The sequence below is a fragment of the Neopsephotus bourkii genome, unplaced genomic scaffold, assembly GCF_033783945.1.
Source record: "Neopsephotus bourkii isolate Nb327-2 ecotype Australia unplaced genomic scaffold, CSIRO-AGI_Nbou_v1 NB_1433, whole genome shotgun sequence".
Classification (NCBI taxonomy): Eukaryota; Metazoa; Chordata; class Aves; order Psittaciformes; family Psittacidae; genus Neopsephotus; species Neopsephotus bourkii.
The window spans coordinates 3385171-3404240 of NW_026901910.1; the positions used below are offsets into that span (position 1 = coordinate 3385171).

At 43.8% G+C, this 19070-nt stretch overlaps 1 protein-coding gene across 2 annotated transcripts in view; it reads right to left on the minus strand.

Annotated features, from left to right (window-relative positions):
* The window catches only part of UBASH3B (ubiquitin associated and SH3 domain containing B), a 63092-nt gene that overhangs the window by 19764 nt on the left and 24258 nt on the right, over positions 1-19070 (minus strand). The window contains exons 2-3 of one of the 2 annotated variants that reach the window (XM_061368505.1): positions 949-1002; positions 200-386 (exon numbers count right to left, since the gene is read on the minus strand). In XM_061368505.1, the coding sequence (XP_061224489.1) occupies positions 200-386; positions 949-1002 (241 nt within the window). Of the gene's footprint in view, positions 1-199; positions 387-944; positions 1003-19070 lie in introns of both variants that reach the window. The other variant, XM_061368504.1, reaches the window with a different exon arrangement.

Here is a 19070-nt window from a genome sequence, read left to right on the forward strand (position 1 = left end):
GCTGCTCTTCCCTGAAAACAACCCTTCTAAAAGCCAATTACGTCCCCAACAAGCCCAGGCATCATCAGCTCTGGTAACAACCCCCCCACCCGGCTCCCAAGCACAAACACTTCTGCAGTGACTGAATGCAGCCTGAGCCTGGCAAGGGCTGCTCATGAATGCATGCATAAAGGCAACGGAAAGAGGAGCTCTGGTTTACCATAAAGAACTGGCAAAGGGTGATATGTGGGAAAATGTTGTGAGCTTTGTTCTTCCCACAGATCTGCTTTGACTGCTGCCAGAACTCAGACAGCTTCTGAGCCAGGGGGCCGGTGGGGCGCAGGTAGAGGACGTACTCCCGAGGCAGGGTGTCGTCGAGGAATGGGTCACCCACATGGGAAAACAGCCTGAGAGGGAGAAAAGTGTTAGATTGATAGATAAAGACTCCTTTTTCCCCCTAGCAAAACCAGCTTCCCATGTCCTCAATTCCATCTGTTCTCCCCTGATGGGATAAATCAGCTCCAGCAGGTCAGGCAGAGAGGTGCACTGTCTCGCTTGCAGCCTATTACCACTGCTAAGTAATACAGAAAATAGGTTTTTACTTTCAGACTGAGGCTCTGAAGATCTAACCTGGGTCACTGCTTCTGCCTTTCTGCCTTTCAGTGTCTAAAACACAGGGAGGAGAGCACTAGAAATTGCTCAACATCTTTGAAAAGGCAGCTCTCAGTTTCCTATTTAGGTGCTAGGGTACAGAGAGGAGTGGTTCCTTTCCCTCACTTTTCTTGCTGTTACTCGAGATCAGACTCTCAAGCAAGGCTTGTTTCCAGATTGCTTACTTATAGCCCTTAATGTCTCCCTCCTTTCTCTAGTGCCCCTGTTTAAGCATTCCACATTCTTATGGCTAAAACCTTAAACATGAAATTCACTAATTTCTTTGACTTTCTGAAACATTTATTACTTCATACCAACCAGTCGCAAGCTGCTTGAACGCTTCTTCCGCCTGTCGATGCCAGTGCTTTTTGTCTGGAGAGAGAGCAAAAGAAGAAGAGCATTTCAGTGATGCTGGGTTATACAGCTGCAGTCACATCCACTGCTGGAACCTGGCTCCTTGCTGGGGAAGGATGTGTTTAGGAACCTGTGGGACATGCTTTCCAGGATTGATTCTCTCAGCCCTGGGGATAACAGATGTGCTATCTGTCAAGGGGCAAAGTCACACAGCGTGTTCAAAGGATGAGATAGGGAGCTCTGGGTTTTCTCTCCTTGGCCCTGGTGTATTTCTGGGTGGCGAAGCACCGACTATTGGCTTTAATGATCTCTTTGCTCAGCATGAAATTCAAATGTTTGGGTCTGAAGTGCAAACATTGCAGTAGAACTGAGGACAGGAAAAAGTCAGCTGCCACCAGAGGGCACAAACCCAATTCCTCTCAGAATAACCTGCAGTCATTTCCTAGCTCGCTACACTGAAAGGGCTCTTTTGCTTATTTCCCTTTATTATGCCCATAAATCCCTTTTCACTCCAGCTGGGAAGACCCATGTCTTCTGCTCAGCAAGTTTTCCAGTTGCAGAACAAACCTGCTCAGTGCTGTTTAACTTGTAGCTATGGGATAGTGTTTTCCAAAGGCTTGACATCAGCGTTGAAATGCAGCTGTGGCTCAGCTCAGCTTTGTAACACTAGAGACTGCCAAAATGGAATTCACCCAGAATCCAAACAGCATAAATATTTAGCACAACTTATGAATGAAGGAGGCAGAAAAGGATAGAAACTTTAGGGTCATGGGGCAGAAGTCATGCCCTCAGTTGGGTGTCAGGAGGCAGTTTCAGAGCTTCCTACTAAAGGGATGAAGGGCAGTATGGCTTTCAAGCAAGTGCTAGAATACAGCCAGTTGTATTCTTCTGTTGCTAATTTGGCCGAAGAAGCTGCCTTCCTTTTGCTCTGTGGGTTATACACCATGTCTCAGAGCTGCCTGATGTTAGTGACAGCAAATCTGACTGAGGAGAGGAGAACTGCCAGTTTACACCATCCGGCCTCGACTTGTAACCTAATCTTACTAAATATGGTATGTTACAGCTCAATAATAGTGTAGAAGACCTGCTGACGTCTTTAAGTTAGGGTGAGCATGTCTGACCAAAGGGATAAGATCAATGTTCTATGCACCCTGTGTTATTTGCTGCAAGATGATGCTGCTGGTTGGTTATAGGAAGTGTGTCCAAGTGAGGGAAAGGGGTCAGGACTCCAGGGTCCAACATACGGCTCTAGGATTAGGGCACCCAGGACCCTGCAGCATTGCCTATTTGTGCCCATAGTACTGTGTAGGATGTTCGTTGTGCTTGTGTCACCCTTTCTGTGTGCAGTAATGACTTCGAAAGCACTCTGATAACCATGCAGGAATACTCAGTGTTACCCACCAGCTCGTAGACATATGTTGTTGACTCAGCTGTGTTTCAGCTCTGCCCTTGGCTTCCCCACCCCTTGAATATACATATTTTTGTTCATTTTGAGAGTAAGAGGAAGGCAGAAAGATAATGCTGCAGAAAAGGGCTGTGTTGCAAATGTGTGATTATGAAAATACTTCCTCCTGAAGCATTTTTCTGCCCTTATCTGCCAGCATTCGTTTCAGCTCAGCAGTGTGCTTGTCCCAGCACCTTCTGGAAGGATGTATCTTGTGCGGTCAGCATCGTAGTTTGGCCTGTTCTATCTCGCTGACCTTTCCCTAGTCTGGCTTAAATGCATTATGCAAAACAGCCTCTGCTTTGCTTTGCTTTGAAAAGTAGTGAAGAGCAAAGAGCAAAAAGCTTTCCCCTTGCACAGGCTGGGAACCTTCCACTGTGGCTGCTCCTTGAGCAGAGCGATGGCTGGCTGTGGATCTTCCTTACCCTGGTTTCATTGTCCACTTCTGTTATGTTGCTTTTGCTCCTTCACATCCCCTTTCGCCTGGGTTGTTTATGCCCTTTAAAGTACAACTAAAATGTGACTCTCCTGCCCATCCTTCTTGAAGTGCATCTGTCTGAGGCAGTGCGTTAAAAACACCCTCTCACTAAAGCTCTGCCTTTGAAGTGAGCAGTTTCTCCTGCTGCAAAGTGAGGGCAGACAAGCTGCCTCTCTCCTTATTTACTGTCTCCAGACCCCAGAGCAGATCTCTGAAGCAGTCATGCACAATCGAATAGGACAGACGGTTCTGCCACCCACCCCTGTTGACTTGTTTGCTTAATGAATTGATGTTTCCTTGGAACAAGCAGCACAATAGAGCTCTGCTGGAATCAACTGCAGCTCTTTCTCTGCTGCCTGTGTGCTCCTGGGACCCCAAAGGGTGTTAGAAAACATGAGGCTGGGCCCCACACATGTTTGCTTGATTTCAAAAGGTGCCTATCTCTTCCATGGGGACAATAAACTCCCTTTTCAATTTAGTTTTCAGTGCAAGGAGGAAATACTGCATTAAACAAACAAAAGCCGGAGTATATTTTTATCATGGGACCTGAAGCTGAGAGATTGTTATTTGTTTCTTATTAATTTAGTGCTGGGAATGGTGATGATGACTGATAGCCTCTGGTTAGTCACGGAACAGGGCATGTACTCCATCCCTCCCTAATGCCCTCCTCTGTAGCCACCAGGCAGAACATGGGGAGGACCCATCCTCAGATGCTCCAGCTCCTAGGCCCTGTCAAGAAGAGCTCTGTGAATGTTGAGTGCTCAAAACTAATCACAGCTACGTTTGGCCACTTACAGAAGTGGCCTGATTTTCACAATTGCTGAGTGCAGTGGGAGCTGGAAGTCATATTCTGCCCCTGAGAAAATCAGGTCACTTAATTAGGTGACTATGGCTGAGGTGCTCAGATTTACTCGTGCTGGGTAGCAAGCATTGGCTGTGGTATTGTAGCTGGTGGTAAGAAGTGGTTTTGGGATGCAGATGCACCAGAAAAGGGAAAAAATAAGCCCGAATCGAAGTTATTTTTCATAATCTATCAAACTGATGTTGTACAGTAACCATTTTTGGCTATGAAAAATTGCAGCTGGATTCAGACACGAGGTGAAGAGCTTTGTGAAGCATTACTTGTCCCTCAAACCACCCAATTTCTCCATCTCTTATGTTCTGCTGCCTCTGAGATGAAGTACAGAGAAATCACTCAACAATGCACAGCAACACGTAATAGCAATTTTGAACAGGCATCCAGGGAGATGCTGAGTCCAAGTGCAGGTCTGGAGATGGAGAGTTTAGGGAAAGGGAAAGAAGATCCTAACATCAGTGTCTTCCAAAACCACTGCAGGTATTTTAGCCACCACAAAGGATCAGATGCTTTTGGTTCTTCAACCTCAACCTTCCCATTCTTCAATGTCAATTCCCAAGGAAAGCCTTTCCCCACTGAATCACTGGTTAAACAGTACCTATATACTGCCAGGAAGTGTCCCAGCTAAACAGTTGACCCCATAGCCTGAAACATTACAGCAGAAAGGTGCTGCTGCCCTGGCATACATATTAGTTTGTAAATGGTGCCCATTTTAACCCCAGCCTGCTTAATGGAAAAGCACACAGCTCTGTATGCTACAGAACTTAACTCATTACTGTCAAAGGATTTTTGGCTTCCTGCATTTTTCAGGGTAGGAAAGAAAAAGCCAAGAGGGTTATGTCAATTCAGCTAGGAAATAGGTATCAATAAACATAAAATATAATGGCAAAATCCCATTTACTTCAGAGGAAATTACTGTAATGGGGAATGATGCATTGACCATAAAGAGGACCTTCAGTCTCAGAAGCACCACAGAGAAATCCTTCCTCTGCGAGTGCTCTGCTTTCTTATTCTAGTCCAGCTTAAGAAAGGAGCGGGTTTATGGCTGCCAGTGGTGCTGTAGTGCGTGGAGTAATGAACTGCCATGTGGAAAGTTAATGCACACAGCAAAAGAGTAAAGGACAGTGGTGAGCTATTCTGAGATATTTATGTGCTCCTGCATTATACTTTCTCACTGAAGAGGTATGCAAAGTTTGGGTGTTGATGCCCACAGCAGAGATCAGCTGTGTGGAAGGTGCTGTGGATGGGGAAGATGAGTGAGCTTGTACAGGGTCCTGAGCCTCCATTACAGATGCAGGCATGGAGATGTTCAAGCCTGGAGCTGGCCCTTCAGGCACATAGAGAACAGAGATCACTGCAGGCAGCCTCCTCCTCACACATTCAAATACACCAAGGCTGAGTCACAGAGCTGGTCTGTACCCTCGAGTCCAGACAGCTTGTTTGTTCTCCAGAAGCAGTGTCTAATTCATATAAAATTGGCCCCTCTGGCTGCTGCTTAGGACTCAATTTCTCAGTTTCCACTGACTCTCCCTTTGCTATAATAAGCAGAGATGCAAACCCTGCCGTAGGCAGAGCTGACCTGTCTCTGTTGTAAGGGAGCTTGCTCTGCTGCGTGTTGCTGCTCACAGAGGCAGTAGAAAACACTAAGGGCAGCCTCCACCTCAGATCCACCTACGAGCTGTCTGCCTACAGAGGCACCGAGGGATTTGTGAATGAGCAATGGAAGGATGGAGGCAGCCTGTAAAAGAGAGGGAGTGACTAAATCTTCCCTTTCACTATGTGCCCCAAGCTTAGACAAACTTCTTATCCGTGAACAAAACCCCTCGGAGGGATGAATTCATCATTTCAAGTAACTCTGAATCTCTGGCCCATTAAATATTTAACTGTGTAAATAAAGATTTTTTGGGAACGGCATTAAACATGATGGAAGTATTTGGCTCCCCTCATCGCTGGGTTCAGTTCGAAGGGCTGCCTGACATGATAAGATAGGGATTATGGATCATAATTTATGCCACAAGAGTTTGCAAGAAGAATGCTGCCAAATAGGACGTTTTTCTTAGGATTATAAACCAGGCACCTTTATTTTTGCTCATATGTGTGTATAAAATATGTATTTATGGAAACATATTAAAATAGAGATATGTATAGGGAAGCAGAGAGAAATACCTCAGAAACAGTAAAAATCCTAGCTTTTACATGGGATGTGTTTCCAAATGTGTGTGCTTCCATTGGGCACTTGCCCATCAAATGACCTTTATAGATTCCTTAGTTTTTGCAGTTTATACCCTTCGCAGTACAATAGTGGAAAGGTGTCTATTTTGGGCTTTCAATAAACAATTGCACATTGAAGACCAATTTTGCAAGCAAAATTCCTGTTCGTCTAATTTAATTATTTGGTGTAGGAAAAGATACCCAAATTCCAGATAACTGACCATGTGTCCCACAGATAGTGTAAATGGCCACAATGAGGTGTTCTTTCCAAGGGGTTTTTGATGTGGGTTATTCACTTGTGTTCCTCTGAACTCTAAACATGCAAAATTCAATTGGTCACCCAGAATCATACGGTACCGTTTCTGTTCTTATTTGGGTGACCTTACTTCTATAAATAGGGATGGGACAGGAAGATAGCACTAGGGATCAAGTTCCTGTTTAGGGCAGGGGGTTGTGTAGGTTCCCTTTCTGCAGTTTGTTAATGAATAACAAAAGCAACCTGGGTGTTTTTGCGAGCCAGAAAAGATGCTGCCACAAGTGCATGGCTGGAGAATTACTTTTCCTTCCCTTCACTGAGCTTTGGCTCAATCCCTCAAGCATTGCTTTAGCTTATGGTTGGTTTCTGTGCTTGATGGTGGACATAAAGTCCTCCTCACGTTTAACTGAGTGACTCTAATTGCAGTCACATCCTCCACGCAACGCGAGTTCATTGCTATACACAGAGATCTCCTGAGGAACATGCCGTTCAGTACAACATCCCCAATTTAGGTCAGTGAATGCTATAAGCAGATCGGAGCTATGCTCAGACCCAGGTCTTGCTTGATACACAGGAACTCTCAGAGTACAGGGAACTGCCTGGCTGCACAGTGGCTATGGAGACTGCAAGACTTCAAACTGTGCTATATCCTGTAGGTCACATAAATGTTTATAGAAGATGCCTGACTGAATGATAGGGGCTCGGAAGTTCTCTTCCTCCTCCTTCCCTAGGGGTGGCTGCTTACTCTCAGCTACTGAATACCAAGCTCTGGTAATAGGAAAGAGAGAGAAATGGGAAGCACCATCAGCAGTAAGTTTGGGAGATGTGCTGCTATGTATTTCTGGTTTCCATAACTTAAAATGCTGATTTTTTTGAGGCCGGTCCAACTGGCAAACTGCAGCCTGGCCACATGATGATGATTTTTAAGTGCAAAGAGTGATGTTTGGGCGTGTTGCTTTTACGTTTTGTTTTGGTTTAATAAAGTTATGTAAGATTCCGAAGGCAGATTTCCCTCCCTTCTTTACAACATGTGCACTAAGCCATGCGCCTAATCCTCTGCTTGTTAAAGCAAAAGAAGAGGGAAGTACAGACTCATAAAAGTCCTGGATAAAGACAGGAATGTCACAGCCATTTACCATTTTTAGAGACACACAGTTTTAAAAGGAAACAGGATATTGTTTTCTCTAGAACAGTAACAGTACAGCTTTTTATGAGCCATGGGCTTAGATGTCAAAGTCCTGAGCTTGCAGTTGCCAACCACTCCACAGGTCCCAGTGTGATGGAGGAGGAATGAGGCGCAGGTATTTCGGCTGACTTGAATTGGTCACACACCATCAAAATTCCCCTGTCCTTTTATTCCACCCTTCAGTTTCAGATGCACAAACTTGCTATTAGTTATGCTTACTACTGACTTCCTACTTCCCTTCCTTAAGCTTTTCTCCTTATGTGTGAACGTAGAAGTGCTCAAACAAAAAGCAGCAGTCTGAAAATAACACAAGTCCTGAAGCTGCAGATTGAAGAAAATGATGACTCACAATTCCCTAATAAAATCATTAAGAGCTGGCAGCACCTCAGCTGGCTGATTCACAAAGGTTCAAACTTTGAGGCACAGCAATCACTGGAACAGGGTGGCAGGTAGTTGCTGCTGTTAAAGGGTTTGCAGGATGCTGAATGTTAGCAGAATAGTCAACTATAGACAATACAGATTCAAATAGAAGGCGGTTATAACTGGAGCACATTCAACAGAGTCTTGTCCCCTTCAAATGCCTAATTTTAATATTAGCCAGAATGCTGCAGAATGACCAAGATTTCATTATTCAAATAGCACAGTGCAGGAGAGCAGGAGCTTTCATCCCAGTACTATTAATACATTTTTAACTAACCAGGAAGACAATGTCTTTGCAAAGAGCCAAGTTAGAGGTTGAAATACGCTCAAATGTACCATCTGGAGTTTCAGTGATAGCCAGAAAAGGAAGCAGTTGTCATGCTGATTGGAAATAAAGAAGTTCCCTTGCAGCATTTGAGGAAAATCCCATCCTTTCTTCTTCCTAATTGCTCTTCATCCTATACAGCAAGGAGCTGGGATAGAACAGAGATTTGCTGCATCTCTGTTGTCTGTATGAAGCCAAACAGCCCCAGCATCCTTGCATCGCTGGGGCCTCTTTCCCCCCACCATGATCTGCCCCACATCTTGCCAGAGCAGGAAGCTGGGCCAGGTGGCTGCTGATGGCACGTGGTGCCCAGTGAGTGCTGCTCGACACGTGAATCCCAGTTGTCTCGCTGCCACTTGATGAGCACCTGCCTCTCCATCTGCCACCTTGCCTCTTATGCCCAGTGGCACAGCTCGTCCTTGGCATCAGCAGGTACCTGCAGTGTCCAGCTTGGTAGCACCAGGACCTGCTGCTCAACACTTAGCAATAGGCACAGCGATGGAGCACACCCCAGTTCAGAGAGAGTGAGATGGGAGGTGGAGAGACAGGTCATGGAAGAGGGTATGGGTTTGCTATGGGTGCTCTGCCTGGCTTTGGGCACCCTGGAGAAACAAGCACTTGCTTTTCTGCCCCTGGTACCTTAAGGCAGCCTCATTTTACCTCTTTATATGTATGATATTTTGGTATCATGTAGAACTTTGGGAAGAAGGGCAGTAAAAAAAAAGCCACAACTGCACTTTAAAGTGCCGGTGTTAACATTTTCCAGCTTCTCGGGGTTTCAAAACAGGAAGTTTGGGGGTGGTGCAGTTGCACAATTTGCCAGAAAGCTGCTGTTCTGTGAAGCTGGTAACACTGGGCTCTACGAGAGACTTAAGCCCTGCAAGGCCCTCATTTTCTGGGACTAAATCTGTGTGATGCGAGGGGGTTTTGGTGCGTGGCTCCTATTAGTAGGAGTGGCGTGGTTTTACCTCCTTTTGACTGCCAGTGGGGAGCTGAGATAGCTCCAGTGTTTGCTGGAGATAGAATGAACCTTAGAGCTAAGGGGAACTTTTCCCAGCCCCAAAGAGAGGAAGCTGGTAGAGGTAGACCAATGCCAACATGGTACAGCTAAAGACTGAAACCAAAGCATTGAGCTACTTGGTTTGGATCTTGTGATGAAATTTGTGATGCAAACTTCCTTCTAGCTTAGACTCAGGTCTTTGTATCGTGGACATCGTCAGAGGGAGAGTTTGAATGTTGCCTGAACCTGCTCTGACTTGACAGCAATGAGACTGGGACTATGCTGTCCACTTACATGCAGACCACAAGAACCCATGAAGTTCAAAGAAGGTGAAGCATCAGGTTAGGACCTGCATAGCCAAACCCATTCATTGCTTCAGGCCCTTTCCCACTCCACAGGGAAGGGACTATATCCCAACCAAATCTCACTGTGGGCTCCAAGTCTTCATGGGCTTACCTGGAATTTAATATTAAAGTTGGTCAGTGCATGGGATGGAATAACTTTCTACCAAGAGGGAATGTGATGTTTAATATCAAAGCAGTGTTATTTTGTGGTTAGTCTGCATATCTGTTTGCCAGAGATGGAAGCATTAAGACACCCATGTCTTGAGAGCTGGACTCTGCAAGCTTAATTTGGTATTCTCTGCACCTTATTTTCTTCTCAAGTAGTTATTTTCTCTTCTTTATGAGCAATTTCTATTTATCGTGTGGAATCTTACACGTTGTACGTACTAATGCACTCACAACTTTGCTGAAAAGGCAAATCCCAGAGCTGGAAAATGGGAAGTGGATGCCTAGTGAGAAGCTAACCATGATCTCACACTTAAAATAGACTCACACAAAGCAACAAGAAGTAAGTCTAAGAAATTAAGGAAGGTGGAAGGAAGAAGGGTGGGGTGCTGAGATAGTTGGGTTAAAGGCAACAAGCAATGCTCAAAATAGCCCTCTGCACTAGACAGCTCTGTTCAGGAAATTTGTTAAGCTTGCTGTTTTCAGTAACACAAGTATTTCAAAGAAGTATTCCTTGCTTATTGCTTCTTGCCATCTAGACAGGGCAATGTTATGTCAATATTTGTATGGGAGACCTGGGCAAGTGCTGCGGGAAAAGGAGGGTTAATGCAGCACATGATGAGGCACGTTTGCCACTGACTCAAGGCTATTACACCCCCCCAGATAGTCTTGGGGTTGAGACTGCCATGGTATTAGAAGCTCCATATTGGGGTGACAAGTCCCACAAAGGTCTCAGCCTCTTGCCTCCAGGGTTCTGAATTGTGTGGTTAAGCCAGTAAGCTAAAGCTAATGTCAAAGTTTCCATTGGTGTAAATAAGAAGTTAGCAACCTGTGGTCTGAATTTCAGCTTTGGGTAACTATATTTGCTCTCCTTCAGATTGCTTTGTAGTCCTCAGCTGATACCTGTCTCTGTTAGCTGTGGTGAGCTGTCTAAAGTAACCCTGCAGAGCAGCACATCAGGAAAACTGCAGTCAAATGGAGCTGTCACTGAAAGTTTGGGGGGAGGTTTTTAGGTTAGCTCAGCTTTTGCTCAGCATCTTCTACTTCTTGTTGCAAAGCTGGATGCTTTCAAGAGTCCTGTCCACAAAGTAAGGTGGGATATCCAAACTGGAACTAAGTATTGCTGTGTTACTATCTATCTGCCCTTTACCAGCCTTAAGCAGCAGTAGCTATAAAAACACACAGTACAATTATTTCACTGTTATAACATGAATGAGAAGCCATAAACTCTTGGCCAGACTTTAATCTCTAATATCAGATTATGTACTAAAAATGCCCTTGTAGTGTCTGGTTAAGTAATCTGCAATTGGTGCACGAGGTCTAGCCAAGAGTCTGCAACAGGTTTAAATACTAACCATAGAAGGGTTAAAAAAAGCCACATTAAAAATAAATATGTTTGAAGTCTAAAAGGGAACAGGAAATGAAGAATTGTGATAACTTGAGAAACAATGAGATAAAGAATGATCTAAGAATGTAATGAGAACTGGGAATATTTCCCTGCATACTTTCCTGATTTTCCTATGGCCTGCCAGCTCGAACTGTATAGTCCTTGCTCCTGTTTCTGATCATATTCTTGCAGAATAGGTAAAGGAAATAGGAAGGCCTTAATGAGACCTGGTTTTAGTAATTATCCCTACATTAGAGAGTACTTATGCATCTATTTAACTTCACACATATACTTATAGATGTGCATGAAGATCAGAGACACAACCTGGCTTTTCCTCTGCCTCCTCTATTCATACACTTAGCCAATATGACCGATGATGGTTTGTGATTGCTTGGGTACCTATATATAGTGGTAGATTTGGGGCTTCCCTTTAGTTTGAGTTTTGACCATAAGGATTCTCAGATGAGATGTGTTTTCTGAGCATGAAATGTTTCTTATCATGATTTATAATTTGCCAGTCACCAAAGGCAGCTAGCACCTCGCCTTAGCACTTTACCAGAAGCATCTCCCATGTGGAGGCATGCTTCATCCTATTGCCAGGGTTGTGTAGGAGGCCAACTCTTGGATGCTTGCCTTGAAGACCTTGTTATCCAGATTGATCTTTTCAGGCAGGTATTGTTAGACAGACAGACACACATACACATTAGCATCACCTCATTTCCATAGCGTAGCTCTCCCCCGCGCTGGAGTGTAAGTACTGCTGTGGGGGTGTACTTCTAAAATTACTCATGATGCAAGTCTTCTACAACTGATGCCCATCTTGCCCGCCTTCTATTGTGTGTCTGATTATCTTGCAGCATGCTAAGGAATGCATTTCTTTCCTTAAATGCAGAAGGAATGGTAATGATCTTTCCATCGTGCTGACAAAGCAGCGTGTCCTGTGCTATGTGTCACTGATCCACTTCAGCTCTTGCTAGGCAGGCAGCTGTCACTAACAGCAGCATTAGCAAGTGCAGCACGTCAGTGGTGCTACCCACTTGCAGCGCTGATACTGCGAAAGAATAGCTGTGCTTGCAGTGAGACCCCCTCCCTCTTACCCCATCAGCGTGGGCTCTTGGGAGATAAGAAAGAGCTATAAATTAAATGACTGACACGTGTTTTGTGTGGATAAGGGTTGGTTATAGAGTCCTCTTGGTTTTTAAAGACTATTTTGGTACAGTAGAGGACCTAGATTGACATGAGCTTCTTTCTTGGTAAATATTTAAGAGCTGCCTTGTGAAAAGTGGGCAAGAAAGGATGGGTATCAGTTAAGAATAAGCATTTGCAGGGAATTTTAGAGACTAATAGCAAGGCACATATGTAAATTGTGCATGTGAGTGTTCTGTACAAGGTGGGAGAGCCCTTCTGGAGTCCAGAATCCCATTCTTCCAAAAGGCAAGCTTGTGCCAATGTGTTTAACAGGAATAGAAGCTGTAGCCCTGCTTTATCCCTGTCCAGTATTGCCTTCTGGATGCAAATGCATTCAGAGAGTCACTGCCCATTTGAGCTGCTGCCCTACAGTCTGCAGCCAGGGTCAGTTGCAGGCTTGGCATCACCAAACCAGGAGACAGGCTTAGAGACCCTCAGATTAAGGCAAAAAATAGGAGTTGAGGGTATCCTGGGAACACACTGCAAGCTCTTCTCTGCAGTCAGGCCTTTCTTTAATGTGGTTCTCAAAGGAGCTGAGGCTGACAGGACTATGCTGCGTCCATGAGTGTGTCTGCAAGCCTCTCCAACTTCCTACAGTAACTTCTGAACCTACTAGTATATTTAAACCCAGTGTGACAGCGAAGTAGAGCTATCAAGGGTATTTCATGTATTGCAGCTTCTGTAAAACTAGGCTCTTGGATAGCCATAAGTAACCTTAGGAGTGCACCAGCTGGAAAAGATTGGTGAGGTGAGCTCGTTTGTTGTTAGACATCAGAGGATCCTCACAGAAGCAAGCCCTAAGAAATGCTGCAGTCATGAGAAAAGCATCAACCATCAGAAGGCCATGTGATTTGTGAGTTCTGGCATTCCTGGAGCTGGTTGTTCAAAGACAGTGAAGGTTCAAAGGCAGCTTACAGCATGGTCTACACATTTTTCTGCCGTAGATTCATTGTGGGAGGCAGGGGTTTTGTGCAGACAGTGAAAGCATGAGCAAGATGAGGGCTGCACAAGAGTTTAGATCTGAAAGTGCACAAACTATTCCAATACCACTGCTGCTGTTACAGATATATTGGGAAAGCTTTGCAGAAATCACTATCCCGGGAAAGCCAAGAGAGCAGAACATGTGTTCCAACAAGACACACGTGTCTGCAGGATCTCACAGCTACACAGGCCTGGAGAAAGTCAACAAATATTGCAGGGTAATGGCCTCCCAGCTGCAGATCTGCAGCTCCTGTGCTGCCCATGCTGAAGGCTGCTGTTTCATGCATTTATGGGCACAGGAGATAATGTACCCTTCCCTTGGCCCTTCCCTGTTCTCTGATCAGGCTGCTCTTCCTGGAAAGCAAGGGTAAGGAGGTTCCGTGAAATGGGAATATACATGCAGGGATCTTCTCTGCCTCCCCATGTCCCTTTCATCTGTGGCAATGCATATCAGGCCACAGCTGAAAACAGACCTTTCTTGGTGCTTTCCTTCTTGCCCCTTCTGCAGATTAACATTTAATGCTTTATCTCTGCAAAGCACATTGGCAGGCAGGTTTCTATATAGGGTGTGAATACATTGCACAAAGTGAGGCTGAAGTGAGTATCAGGGAAAACTCTCTTGGTCTGATACAGACCTCAGCACCAGTTTTTGCTGCCCAACACTTACTCTGTCCTGCACTAAGGTTTTGGGATGTCTACGGATGCTAAGCCCATTGGTGCACAGATTCCTGTGTGGAGACTGAACTGCATAGGAATTACTCCAACCTGCAAGACAGAGAAACGTGCAAGGTGCTAAACTGCATCGAGACCATGAGGTTTCCAGAAGAGCTCAGCATTAGCCTAGTTTTGTTCCCGGTGGTACTGAGTGAGGCAGAATTAGGCTAGAGCTGAGCTTCTCAAAGCTGTATCCTATCTTGCTCCTGCCGTAGTTGTCTAAAAATAAGGAGTCCAATTAAATCAACAGCAGTACAAAGTATGAGGGAATGTATAATTAATTAAAGAAATCAAAGGCTGTCTTACAGCACTGATCAGCATTTAGTAATCCTGCCACCAGCTCTCGCTCTTCATTCTTCCTTTTTAATCAGTGATTATTGTTGTATGCCCATACATTACGATCACATATTCTGGTAGTATTTCAATATTGCATTCCTTGGGAGCAGTAAACCCGGTCACAGGAGGAAAATGAGAAACCTCATTAAAAAAGGAATGAAGAAAAGAGCTCCAGCCCTTGTCCTCACACTGAACTGGAGCCCTGATATTAGTGAAGGATTTGCTCACTGTGATAGTCAAGACCTTCTTTTGCAACACAACCCTGATGAGAAACTAAAGCCTGAGAGAGAGAAAATTGCATGTCCAAAGTAATCTCTTGGGGCTATTGCTCTCCCTATTACAGTTGTTCTGTATCTAGCACTCTCTAAACCAAAAACGGGGTGTTTTGATCCATCAAGAGAGCATAAGGCATCCACCTGTGCGCACAGGGCTTTATCACCTCCCAAACAAGTGTTTCACACTTCCTCTTCCAGTGCAGTGTGAAGGGAACTGGAGAGGATGTGTTCTTCTCAGTTACCTTGGCAGAAATCCCCAAAAACTGTGCTGTATTCATGGCAAATCTGCAATTACTCCATCTGGGTCGCCAGGAGTGTAATCTGGTTTATGTTGAGTGCCAGCTGTTAGTGGGAAACAGTAAGACAACATGGAAGGAGAATCCATATAATCCCATTCCGGTGGCTCTTTATTGGTTTATACCTAGATTTCTCCACCTTTCCTTTGTCTAGTTGAGTTTCAGGTTGAATCTCTTCATTTGTGGCAGTAAATGAGGACTGTTAAACAGTCTCCTGATATGGTAGGAGCGTAAGGATGCACTTTTACCTCAAGGAAAGGTTGATGGGGATTTGCTCAGAAAACCAGCCATGGTGGCACCATTTGCTCACTTTGTGGGTCGTTCCAGTGAAGTGAATGAATCTTGTGATACTGGCATCCTTCACTTTACATACAGTTATTCATACTGCAGGTACCTGCATCTAGACTTGTCTTTACAGTCAGTGCAGGCACTAGTAGGGAATGTTTACTTTTGGCAAAGGTAGGCATGTAAAATAGGTCAGATGACTCACGGTCTATAAGTGCCTGTTTCTCCCCATTGCCTGGAAAAAGAGTGAGACAACTAGTCCAGACATGGGCATAACCTACTGACGTGTAAGGTTATATGAAAGTACTCCTGCCCTTTCTTTTCTCTGTCTCCTATTGATGTGCTCTACCCTTTTCTACTGTATGCTTAGATCACAAATTCCCCTCAGCACTGCAAGCTCCTGTGTGACATCAGTGTGATGGTACCTCAGCATCTTTCAGCAGTGCCATCACAAAAATAACAGAACAACACTTTCCAATTAGGACATCCTGATAGACAAAAAAATCAAGCAAACTATTCATAGTGTGGTCTCTATGCTATTAAAAGAGTGGAGGGGGTAAGATCTTTTACCTTAAGCCCTGCAAGCAGCTTTTACACATGACTCACAGTTCCTTTATCCTCAACTAAATACCCCTTGGAAGAAGCCTGATAGAAATTATTAGTAAAAGGACCCATCTCTAGCTTTCAGTGAAGTTTAGTAGGAACTGAGATCCCTGCCACAGACTGGTGTAGAACAGCTCAAAGAGGACTAAAAGGGATAGCATTCTTGCAGGGATTTCAAAGTGATGGCTTTACTTCTTGAATGTGTACAGATGTCTGCCCTGGGCTATTATAGTGGTACGTCTGTTAAACAGAAGGGATTCTGTTCAGTTTGAAGTATAACTTCAGATAGTTCCTGCATTGTTGATTTGCAATGTCCGTTTTGGATATCCAGTCACGTAGGAAGGAAGAGTTCAGTACTGCCAACCTGGCTGCCTTGTCTATTTCTGTTCAGTGTATTTCTGAAGGATCACCCCATCAGATAAGTCTTTCAAATAGATTCAGGATTCCAGGATACAGCCCTACTGCCACTAGATTTAAATACAGAGATCTCTGCTGGGGTTGGTTTCTTATATAGGGAAGAGTAATTCTGACTCCTTTGCTGACTAGGCACTCATTCCCAGCTACAGGCTGCTGCTCTGAACTATGCATTTGAAGTTATTTTAGAAATGCATTCCTCCCCTGAAGTTGCATCTCTCCCTTTTTGATGCATAATTTAGCTTTTAGCCTCTTATAAATTACATGCCTAAAGAACTGCTGATGCTTCTGGGCAAAACCAACAATCATAAAACCGTACAAAGTATTCTTTGTGGGGACTGTTCTGGATATAAATACATTTATGCTTCTCTGAGATTTCTCTATTTTTGTCTCTGGGATATTTACATGAATACAGAACCTCTATTGTTTGGTAATTCACCAGTACCAAGGAGATGGCATGAATTCCTACTACTTATCATCCATGTCATGAAACCACAACTCTTTGTGGTACCTTCATGGATGGATGGATGGACTACGGGTGGAACAGAGATGAGAAGCAGCTTTTTTTCTAATGGAGGAGCTTCTTCATTGCAAGAAAGTGAGGCCAAGGAAAACTCAGGGAGAAACATGACTATTAAAGTCGTGAGGGGGCTTGAGGAGCTAGATCGACTGCTGGATTTGGTTCTTTTTTGCTGCTTGATGTTGACAAATCTATTTATTTCTAGGTGCATTTTATACTGTGCCCAAAATAGAGGTAGGGAGGTCTCTGGCTGCTGCTGCTGCTCTAAGTTACCATAGATTTCTTCCAAAACCTGCTGAAGCCCACAGAAGAAAATCCCTTACAAAAGCCTTTGGGACATCTATCTGAGTTGGCCTGACTCCTTCAGGGCTGGCAAAAGGATTGTTTTATGTGTGTGCTCCATTTCAACACAGCTACACAGAGGGGAGGGATCTGCTCCTCTGTGTTTGGTTTTATCATCTGTAAGATGGAGGAGGGTTTTGCAAGCTGTGGGCTGCAGAAGGCAGTGTGAATTGGACAACACATTGCAAACGCCACTCACTGAGGTCAGGCATCTCAATGGCAACCTGAACAAAATCACCTTGATTTTCAGAGATGTGGCTCTGAGGACATCAGGCACTCAGTATGTTTGTCAAACCAGGTTGCTTTTGTTTTCCTTTGTAAGGATCTTGCTTTTTAACTTAACAAATCCAAATCTGAATGTCCTTGGCATTAATATTTCTAATTAAAGGTGTAGGCATTTTGGATAAGATCCCACAATATTTGAAATGCCACTGCTCCCTACTGAACTTGGCTTAAAATTAGTAATACCAAGTCCAAAGTTAATTAAAATCACAGAATATAAACCTTCTGTTAGACAAACAGCTAGAAGGACTAGAGAGAGAAGATGGCTCTGCACTGTGTGCAATAGTATTGTAACTGAGTTCATCCAAGCTGCTCTTGGGGTTAAAAGAAATAATATAAAATGCCTGAAAATATCTATCCAAAGAAAATTGAGATAAGGTGGGTGATGGGAGAAAAAGGTTAAAATGAGATGTTTTTCTAGGGATTGGAGTCAACATCAGCAGGTTTTTAAGTATGTAATTTATAGGGGAAGTGACTCAAATGAAATTATGCACTTAAAAAAATCAGCGAAGTGTTGAGGGCATAATAACCTTTGAATAATTTTCAAAGCCCTTTCATATTCATACTGTTCAAGTTCCTCAATCCCGTAATTTTACTTCCTTTTGTTTTTTTAATGGCACAGCTCCTAATATCAAGTCATTATTTCAGAATCAATGAGTTTCATTAGAAAAAGCAAAGTCAATCCATACCCTTTCTAGCTGGCAAGAAAGGCTTAAAGAAACAAGTTTTAATGTTCTGGTTACTAAATCTCACTGTCTTTCAATCCATTTCATGAGCTTCTGTCCAGTTTTGCAGTCCTCTATTGGACTAGGTGCAAGATGGAGAGAAGAAGGGGTCAGAAGCTCAATTCTTCCATCCCTCAAACTTTGTGGCAGTTCCCACAGCAATTCCTAATATATGGCTGTTGAAAAGAGCTGAAAATGTCCTTATTTCCAACTTGGATTTATTTTTAGGGAGCGGGTTTTCTGATGAAAATGGAAAATTCTGATGTTCTTCTACTGAGTATTTCAGCCTTTCCTTGCTTTTGTAATAGGACTTATCTTTTGGTAGAGGTTTCTGAAGGGTCACCTGGAGCCAGGTTGATTTTATTATCCTCCAGACTATCTCTGGTGGAAGAAAGGTAACACCACTGGATAAACTCCCTTCTGCCTTTGACCCAAAGATTGCAAACACCCTTCACAAAAGGCCTGGAACTTGCTTCAGAAGGAGTCAAACAATAACCTTTCAATGGATTCCATCACTTCCGTAATAAACAAAACATGATTCCCTTTCAAGCTTATCTGTGTGCCAAGTTCTGTGGTTACAGCACAATAGCTGTATTGTTCTTGTATGCTGCAGGCTAAAATGTATTTTGGTAACTGCTGCTCTTTATAACACAATTGTCTGATGACACTTATTCTAGGAAACTATTAACTCCTTCAGTCGGAGAGGGTCTTCAAAGCAGGCTGGATAAGCCTCAGGAAGTCTATTTCTCCTACTGAGCATTGAATAGAACAGAAAGTAACATAAACTTGGGACTCTCAATATTAGATAACATGTAAATGATGGTGACTCATGCTGGAAAATCATAGGCAAAAATTGCACAAAGACTTATTTAACTACCATCTTATGATTTATCTTTTTTTTCCCCCTGTACACGAGTGTGTGAGATATACTCACATATACTTCAGAATAATGCTACTATTCTTCCATCCCTCCTGCCTGAAGCTGTCTTGGAAGATATGTGATATAATATATATATATAAATTATACTCATATTCATATATGAATATATACCT